At 28.8% G+C, this 10,235-nt stretch overlaps 1 protein-coding gene across 1 annotated transcript; it reads left to right on the top strand.

Moving 5' to 3' along the window:
- Positions 1 to 362: 362 nt before the first annotated feature.
- Positions 363 to 2,731, top strand: LOC143547929 (uncharacterized). Its single transcript, XM_077039225.1, has 6 exons — positions 363 to 593; positions 671 to 802; positions 909 to 968; positions 1,466 to 1,542; positions 2,543 to 2,599; positions 2,686 to 2,731. The coding sequence occupies exons 1-6, from the start codon at positions 471 to 473 to the stop codon at positions 2,729 to 2,731; spliced, it is 495 nt and encodes a 164-aa protein (XP_076895340.1). The 5' UTR covers positions 363 to 470.
- The last annotated feature ends 7,504 nt before the right edge of the window (positions 2,732 to 10,235 follow it).

Genomic DNA, 10,235 nt, shown 5'->3' with positions numbered 1-10,235 from the left:
ACGTAAATTGGAGGAGCCTTACACCACAAACTCATCAAATCCCAACCGTTGGAAGCCACTAGACACCCCGAGAAAAGATGATCGACCGACTCAACTTCCAAGTCACAAAGACCCCGCAATGCCAAGAAGAAAACTTCAAATTTGTTTTCCTTAACGCCTCCTATAAAGGATTCTATCTATCTATCTTCACTCCCAACGAATGTACGTTACATTCAACCAGTCCCTAATTACACCACTTCATAACTAAAAAACAATGATTGTTTAAAAAATTAGTTAAGTTTTTATATATTTTTACCATTTAAGATATACCAATTAGTAGTAAGAAACATAATTTGAAAATCCCAAATGACAATTTAACAAGCATTCAGTTATCCCACCACTCGGATTGTAGACTAACCCAAGGTTCTTGGATGCATCATGACTTGTAGTTAATCGACAAATTCAATATTCCGATCTCAAACTCCGTGTTAATGGCCGCTGCTTATGTTCGTGCCGGAACCAAATTAAGGTCCATCCACACCACCACCAGACAATTGTCTCAGCTCCTTCAGCCTAATGGCAAACGCCTCTTTCTCGTCGATACCCTAGCCCTAGTAACCCAACTCCTTTAATTATTATTATCATCATCATCATCATGTGAAAGTGTTGATTGTTTGAAATGAACTATTAGGTTAGGAGATTAGAAGGCGAAGGTGTGCCTTCGAAGCAAGCCGAGGCGATTACGTCCGCCATTATCGAGGTTTTGAATGACAGTTTGGAAAGTGTAGCTCAGTCTTTTGTTTCCAAGGGTGAAATGGAAAGGGTCTGTTTATTATCTTAATGAATTTAACATTATAATAACAATATCTTTTAGTATTTGTTGTTTTCGGTTCGGCTTTAAACGAGTGTGTATGCATATTCTGCTGCAGATTGAGATGACTCAAGACGGTAATTTGGGGAGATTTAAGTCTCGCGTGCAAAGCTCTCAGGTGATTAGTTTATTGTATGATTTCTGTTGTGAATTCACTACAGGCACTAATGTACATGTATTTATGATAATAACTTTAACTTGCACTCGTAAACCACATTTTTGTGGAGGTCTTGTTTGTTTTAGTGTAGGGTTTAATAATATACTCTAATGGCACTTCTTTCTTGTACTAATTTGTTTATATTCTTTAGACTTTAATAGAGTGTGTAATGATTCATATACCATTTCATTCGTAGTTTTATCCTTTCTACTATGCTTATGTAATTAGGACACTTGATTGATACACGGTAATTAAGCACAACTAGTGGATTGTGAATGTAATATTACCACACATAGTTATTCCCATAGTTATTAAAAGCGACATGACAGATTACTAACATAGTCTTATAGAGATTCTTATGCCTAATAGCTTCTTCTTCCTGAATAATTGTTATGATGTATAATTATATCTAGGGATACGATTTGTTGTCGAGTTTAATTGTTTGGTAATTATTGCAGGAAAACCATTTTTCTTTGTTGCAACGTGAGACAGAGAAACTTAAGAGTGACATAGAGAAGATGCGCAGTGAGTTAAGGTATGGTTAGTTGATTATCGCTAAATATTAATCTTTTCTGGTCGGGTCATGTCACATAATAAAAAGTTAAAACTAAAATTTTCAGTCCAATTATTATATTCAAAACTCGCTTTTTTTCACATTCATATTTCTTTTATATACAACTTTAAACTCAAATCAACCAATATGTTTAAAAAAGAATGGGCTCGGGGTCTTGACCGAATTGTATAATTTTTATTACTAATTTTAATTTGTACTTTCGAATGATTTTAGAATACCCAAAAACCCGGTTTTTGGTTTGTTTTGAGCCCAAAACCGACCCATGCACACCTCTACAACCACAACCAGCGGCAAACAAAGTCTTGGTGGAATCATCGATTAAATTTTTAGTTTGAAAAGTCGACTTGTGGGTGGGTTGGTTAATATAAAAATGTTGCTCTCTCATCATTTTCATTTGGTTAACTTTTTAGTTGTTGAAAAATAGATTGATTAAACACTGGCTGGGCTTAATTGCTTAAAATGGTTATTGGGTATTTGAACTTAATGGATAATGAGGCTAGTTTAAAATACACCTGTATAAAATGGGCTTATTTGTGTTTATATTTGTTAATTAGTTGATAATATGTTTTTATAATTATGAATGTATAGTATTAAAATTTTAAATAAATTTTTCTTTATGAGCTGGTGTCAATATTTCATGTATATGGTTTAAAATTTCATTGGGGGTCGGCGTCAAAATTCTTGGGGTCGCTTGGGATCAAATCGCTTATATTCAGTGTCGGAACTTGAACACAATAATTTGGGGTGCTGAAACTTGAACATGTTAGCCCATGCTTATATGCTAAAAAAATAAAATTTTTTGGACCCATTACTTAATAACCCAACCACTTCTTTTGTCACCTCTTTGAATTGCGAATCATGTAAACCTCTACATAAATGACTTGCAATGTGGAATAACCTCATCCAAGTGTTGAACATCAACAATGTCAAACTTTATCATTGACTTTTATTATTAATATAGGTATGAAATTGACAAAGTCACTGCAGGACAGAGGTTGGACCTGAATCTTGAAAGGGGGTAATTGAACACTATCTTGTTTATATATTGAACCTATTAAAAAATAAAGGCTTACCGCCATTATTATAATTTTTTTATTATTACAGGAGAATTCGAGACGAGCTATCGAATCTAAATCAAGAAACGATGTAATATAAAATTTATAAATTTCTAAATTTAAATTAAAGTTGAATTTTATGAATTACTGGGTAAATATTTCATAACATGTAACATTACCACGATTAAAATTTATTATTTGTAAAACGAATATTAATATTTAATTTTCTCATATCAGGTTATGTTCCCAACTTGATATAGCTAATTTCATGGGTTGAAGATTTGTTGGTAAGATATCTTATTTTTTGTTTAATATTGATGTATATTTTTATTATTATTCATGTATTTATGTATTTTTCATAATTCATATAATTTATTTGATTTTTATATAATCAATCATATAAAGTTGTTGGTTTTGTCCATTTAATATATTTTAAATAGAACCGATGTATTAAAGAAAAATTTTATTTTTGTATCTTATATTTATCTATTTATTAATGATAATCTCTATAATTTATAATAATTATTATAATTTTAGTAATTTTGTTATTATTAATTCATTACCTTTTCTAATTAGTTGTTACATCTTATTTTGACAGAAATAATAAAATTTACACCTTACCATTTTTATATTTCAATATATTTGAATTAAAACATTATTATGTTATCATATTGTAATATACATTATATTTTTTTATATATAACCAATTACGTTATATATGGAAACCCCAATAAATAAGTTATAAAGTTTTCATGATTTTAATTACAAGATATTTAAACTTCTTTTAAATTCGGAAATTGACCAATCTTTCAGCAAATTTTTAAAGGTTTTAATACTCTCCATAATTTTAAATTCATTTGAAAATCTTTCCATAATTTTTTTAGGTTTTCAAAGTAACCGATTTGATTTTCATATTTGTAGTTATTTCTAAATTAATTAGTCATATTAGTAAAATTATAACATATTTGATTTTAATTTGTGTGATTTGACATTAACTTGAATAAGTTATCATTTTAATATTCAAAAAACTGATTGTCAAACTAAAAATACTTGCCATGATTGTAATGTAATCTTACTTTACTTTACGTGAATATTAATTATTAATTAATACTAAAATAATTACCGTGTTATTTTAGAACACAATATTCAAATTGACATAATTTCTAATAATCAATACTTAATGTATCATAAATTAAATAACCGTTTTATTATCATTTATAAATATTATTCGTCACATATGATTTAGTAAATATTATTAAACATGACAACTTTTCATAATTTATTAATATTATTATTCCCATGAATCAAGATATTTCAAATTATTTCTATCTTTACATAAAAGACCAAATTCAAACTTAAAATTACAAAATTTAAACTCCTTTTTAATCAACATATTTAAACTCCTTTAAAATTCGGAAATTGACAAATCTTTCAATAAATTTTTATAGGTTTTAATACTCTTCATAATTTTAAACTCATTTCAAAATCTTTCCATAACTTTTTGAAGTTTTCAAATTAACCGATTTAATTTTCATTTTTGTAATTATTTCTAAATTAATTAGTCATATTAGTAAAATTAAAACTGATTTGTTTTTAATTTATGTGATTTGGCGTTAAGTAGAATAAGTTATCATTTTAATATTCAAAAAACTGATTGTCAAACTAAAAATACTTGTCATAATTGTAATGTAATCTTACTTTAATTTACGTGAATATTAATTATTAACTAATACTAAAACAATAACAACGTTATTTTAGAACACAATATTCAAATTGACATAATTTCTAATAATCAATACTTAATATATCATAAATTAAATAACCGTTTTATCATTATTTATAAATATTATTCGGCACATATGATTTAGTGAACATTATTAAACATGACAATTTTTTATAAAATATTAATGTCACTTTCTATTTCAAAAATTAAATTAATCACATATTAATTTATTATTGTTATTATTTATAGTAGATGCAATTGATTATGAGATTCCACACCCAAAACATAAGTTTATTTTTATATTCACCATTTTAAATTTGGTTATTTATGTTCAATTTTTTTTTGAATTTGTGTTCACAAAATATTAATGTCACTAAATTTCTCAATAATATATAATAAACACGTATTATATTTTTATCCATTTTAACTAAAAAGGTTTTTAAACATAATATAAATCTTCTAATTATAACATTCAAACAATTTGATTGTCTAAGTCTTTATAATGTTTTCAAATAATATTAAAAATATTTGATAATTTATTTCCTATACGTTTATATTTTGTTTTCATTGATTTTGCATCATATCTTTTCACATTTAATTATTTTCAAAGTCAACAAAATTTTTTTTAATCTTTACAAAGTTATTTGAAAATTCATTTATTGTAAAACGTTTTCAAGTTTAACAAAATATTAATGTCAGTGATTTAAAAGTTTGTTGCAAGATTGGTCAAAAATAAAAAAAAAATTCATAATTTTTTACAATTGACTAATTCCAATTTTTTTATATTTTGTAACTATTTTGAAAATATTTCAAAACAGGTTGTTTTAGAAGAGTATCAAATTTGTTGGGTATAAAATGACGGCCAAAAAATGTTTTTATTGATATATCTTTTTGGTTTAATGGTTTAAGTTAGAAAGATATTTTATGTTGTCATTTTACTTTGTTTGTTGTTGTATGTTATTTTGTTTTAATAAAAACAAAAATTTAATAAAAACAATTTTATTAATGTTAAAATGTTACTCATTATTAAATATGTTTTATGGTATATTTAATTTGGATGTTATTATTTTATTATATTTTCAGGTGGTAAAACAAAATGAGTTTATTTTGGTAAAATGTTTGAAGAAGTTGATGGTGGTTTATATGAAAGTACATGTTTATGTCTTTTGTTGATGTTTTTTGGTTGTTCGATGTACATTAATTTATTGTAACTTTTAACTTTTAAGATCTAGACAATGTAAATGGTTAACTTTTTGGTCCGAAAGTTTGAAGAAGTATTGTGTTGCTTGAATTTGTTGTTTAAATTTATTATATTCAAATTAACTTCATGTAATTTAGAAGTTTTAATATTAAGACAACGTAAAACAATTACTTTTTGGTTGGTATGGTGATGTGTTAAGTGACAAAATAAATCTATCAAGTTTTAATAGTTAAAGAAATATTATATTTGTTTAAATTGATGTTTAAGTTAATTATGTTTAGTGACAAGTTATTCCACGTGTGTGTCACGCGAGTATATACCCTAGTCCCTTACTATTTTGTTTCGATTAATTAAAAATAATAATAAGTAATTAATAACTGAAATTAATTTAATTGCTTTCGTTTTAATGATAAGTATGAATATTTTTGTGGTTAAAGAATTCCAATTTTACGGCTGTTTGGCTTCATGCTTCTCATCTAATCATATAGGGTTTGTTTGTTTTTTTTATTGTTTCCAAATTCTCTTTCAATTTCAGTTTTTGAATTCAAGTTTTTTTTGGATTACAAAACATTCACATTTAGGCTGAGGGGTGTGGAGCGTGAGAAAGGGCGCAAGAGGACAGCCGCTCGCGCCCCGGGGCGCGAGCACCACACCACCGAGGCGCGAGAGGGGCGCGAGCGCGGAAAAAGAGGCAGGCGCCAGGGGTGTAGCGCTCGTGAACGGCATGGGAATGCGTAAATAGAGCCGTTGGGCCCTTTGTTTATTAAAAAAAAAAATTCCGGCAGCCTGTAAAAAATTCCGGCAGCCGAATTTTTTTGTTTATTAAAAAAAAAAAGAAATTGGATTCATTGGGTAATGGGTTTTGACCGGATTCGTTTTTGAAGACCCAGTTGTCGCGTTGGTAGCGTTCGATTGAGTGTTTCTCGGTGAAGGGAGAGTGTGAAGATGATGTGAAATTGATGGAATTTGGGGTTTTTGAAATGGGTAACTGGATATGGAGATGGGTGGAGTTTAGATGTGAGAGCCATTGGGTTGAATTGATTTGAGAAGAAAGAAGACACATTGATGATTTACGAGTTTTTATAATAATTCGTTTTTTTAATACATTTATAAAAAAATAAAAAAAAAAAACCGCTCGCGCCCCCTCTCGCGCCCCTCCACACCATGTCCCGGGGCGCGAGCTCCACTACCAACACCCATCTTATCAAGTTTCTCTCTCTGCCACACGTCACAATATTATTGGCTGGTGCCCCCACTCGCGCCCCCTCTCGCGCCCCCCACACCCCTCAGCCTTATAATAAAAAGATCCATATTCACTTTTCGTATATACAAATTGTTAGTAGAGTACTTTACCCAAAAAAAAGAGAGAAAAATAAAGGAATGAAGTCTGATATAAAATCATTACAAGTACCTATTTGGATATTAAGTCAAAGAAGTAAAGAACAAACTTGTACTATTTTCAATTGGGCATGGAGGCGGCGCATTTGACCTTACCAAACAACTAATTAAACGTTGCATGCCTATGCTGAATAGAATGTCCTTGGGTTAAATTTCAAGTACCATTCATTTAAAAAACAAAAAAAAAACGTCTTATCACATAAGTAGATAGACATTTACTAGTCAGGGACGAGTTAACCTTTGTGATACGGGGTCGACATCCTTTGTGATTTTTTCCTAATACTATTATACTGTAAAATTTTTGACCGACTATGAGTATAGTGAGTCAATTGAGAAAATGTATCATTATATACCACAATGGTGTGTATAGTTAAGACACGTTATGTTATTATTAATAATGATACAATGTTTTAGTTCATTAAAAATGTTATAATGTATATGGTTTATTCAATAATGTTATAGCGTTATAGTTTATTAAATAACGTTACAATGTTTTAGTTCATATAGATTATGGTTCAAGTTCATAATTATGATCACTATGTTTTAATTTATGCACAGTGTTTCAATTTATCCAGCTAATTAAAAGAAATTAATTTTTGAAAATAAATAATCAATTTATTATATAATGGAGATTTTTTTGGAAACTATAACATACTATGAACGAAAATGCCCCTACAAGTTAAAAAACTACCTTATAAATAAATTAAAGGGAAATGTTCATATACATTTTAATCTTAATATGAGAACGTAATAAATAATGCCAACTAATAAAAAACTAAGAACGTAATAAAAAACGTAATAAACAATACCAACTACAATACAAATATACATAAACAATTATTTGTAATAACAAAGAAAAAAAACCTAAAAATTACAACAAAAAAATCAAAATCAAGAACAAAATAATACCAACAAATACTTATAACAACAAAAGAAAAAATCTAGTAATAACAAGATATAAATAAGAAAATAGTTATAACGTCTTATAATAAAAAATTAGCAAATATATACAAAAAATAGCAGCAAACATCTATAAAAATAAGCCTAATAATAACAACAAATTGGTTCTCACTGTTTTCAAGTTAAGAATAAAATGTATTTGATCATTTTTCATAAATTAAAATACTATACAATTTTTAGCACACTATAGATCTAAACTATCAACTACCTTGATCCATCTAAATATATTTCTAAGCATTTTAAAAAACTACGTATTCTTACTTTCTCTCTCTCTCTCTCTCTCTATATATATATATATTTCTATAATTATTTATTTATATATTAAATGTTGTGACATTCAACAATACCTTAAGTAACAATGAATATAATTGAATGGCTTTAACATTAGGCTTTTAACAACATTTAGAGAGAACTTCAGCTTTGTTTCTTGTAGTTTGTTAAAATTATTACTTTTAGTTCAATAGTTTATTTTAAGCTTTTATGATACAAACATTCAATTAACTGTTAATTTTAGTCCAACTCATTAACATCCACTAACCGTTAGTTAATACAATTTTGAGGGGCTTTTTTGTACTTTTCATCACATACTTTTAATCATATAATCTCATATTAGGCGAAGGAATATGGGCACTTGGACTGTGTGTGAAGACTTGTTTAACATAATACCATAGGGTTGTATAAAACGAACGTCTGATGAACCGTTCGACGGTAAGTCCGTTTATGCTTTTTTGTTAAATAAATGAATGAACATGAACAAATTTCGTTTGGTAAGCTTAGCGAACGAACACGAACAGAGGTCGCGTTCGTTAAATAAATGAATGAACATGAACAAATTTGTTTACCTCCGTCCGGTTACGTGTGTCCAATTAAGTTCTTAATTAGTCTGATTAGGTTCATATAATAATATTTTTATTATTTGTTTTTCTACTATTTTTGAATTAATATGTAACCAGTTCTATTACTGTTAACGTAGTTTTATGGCATTGTATGATTAAAAGTATGTGAAAAATACATTATTAGAACAGAATTGATAATTTTAGAAAACCACATAGACCAAAACTGAAGTTAACATAATGACAATACAAGAGGTGACACTTTTAACTCTGCTAAAACTAAAAAATTTCAGATTTTATTTTATTGATAACAAGTTAAAAGGATAAATTAAGAGTTTTTATATAAATCAAAGCAGTCAAAATCAAATATATTCAAATGTCTGAAATCATTTATTGTACTTTAGAAATTGATGATCATAACTATTTGTAGTATTCAAACGATAGAGACGTGGTTAACTTGTCTAGACTATTATTATGATTATATTACACATTATAGATTTTCAAGTTATGAAATATAATTTATTTGAAAATTTTAAAATGATTGCAGGAAGTATCAGATACATCTTTAAATTATATTTTTTTACTTTGGATTTTGGAAATATATTTTCGCTAATTATATGATTCCGAATTTTATATGATGAAAATTGTCAAATTGACTTATTTATTCACCCATATATTCAAAATTTTATAATCATATGAGATATATTTACAAGAAATACAAACGACATAAAAGTCAAGCCAATCTAAGAAAGGATAACATTAAGGCTGGTTGTCTTAAATGAGTTTTAACTTTTAAGCCTTAAGTTTAAGCATTACGTTATTATCATGTAGATAGTGTGACTTTAACTAACATGCTCATTTAACATTGCGTTGTGGTTTAAAGTCAAGTTATCACGCTAATAAAGCCTCGCCATTTTCTTGTTAAGTTACATGGGCCCCACCATTTCATTGTTAAAGGGGCGTTACCCGCGTTACCATCTACCCGTTTACCGCCCAGGCATTAAAACCCTATGTAACACCACGTCTCAAACCCTATGGGTTTTAGCTTAAAATACTAACTTTTATAAGTATAAGGGCTAAACTGTAAATTCTGAAAATATTCTCCCGTCGCGGTACGCGACGGGGTAACAGATAACCCATCGCTTAGCGCGATGGGGTTGCTGAGTCAGTGGACACGTGTTGAACACCGTGTCGACACGTGGCGCATTATGACAGGCCATGTGTCACAACCGCATAAGGCGGCGTAAAGATGCGGCGCCGCGATACGCGACGGGTCACAAGAACCCCGTCGCGTACCGCGACGGGGTCAAATTTCAGCTATAAAAGGGGGGGTGACGGGTATGAGCTCCATTCATCCTAAACACACTTCTCTTTACACACACATAGCATTGGAAAGCGTGCCCCGTTGCCATAGCAAGCCGACGTGCTGTTTTCTCGAAGTTCGTGCAAGAAACGAAGTTATAATCAAGCTAGCAATCACATAA

This window comes from Bidens hawaiensis, unplaced genomic scaffold (assembly GCF_021521415.1).
Source record: "Bidens hawaiensis isolate Kalapana, Puna unplaced genomic scaffold, B.hawaiensis_p1.1 tig00014897_1, whole genome shotgun sequence".
Taxonomy (NCBI): Eukaryota; Viridiplantae; Streptophyta; class Magnoliopsida; order Asterales; family Asteraceae; genus Bidens; species Bidens hawaiensis.
This window is presented reverse-complemented; position numbering and strand designations above follow the sequence as displayed.

Bases quoted from the DNA above. Each gene is read 5' to 3' on its own strand.
- LOC143547929 (XM_077039225.1), top strand. From the start codon at position 471: ATGGCCGCTGCTTATGTTCGTGCCGGAACCAAATTAAGGTCCATCCAC. The intron at 969-1,465 runs GTGATTAGTTTA...TAATTATTGCAG, and splicing joins CTCGCGTGCAAAGCTCTCAG to GAAAACCATTTTTCTTTGTT. The intron at 2,600-2,685 runs GTAATTGAACAC...TTATTATTACAG, and splicing joins GACCTGAATCTTGAAAGGGG to GAGAATTCGAGACGAGCTAT.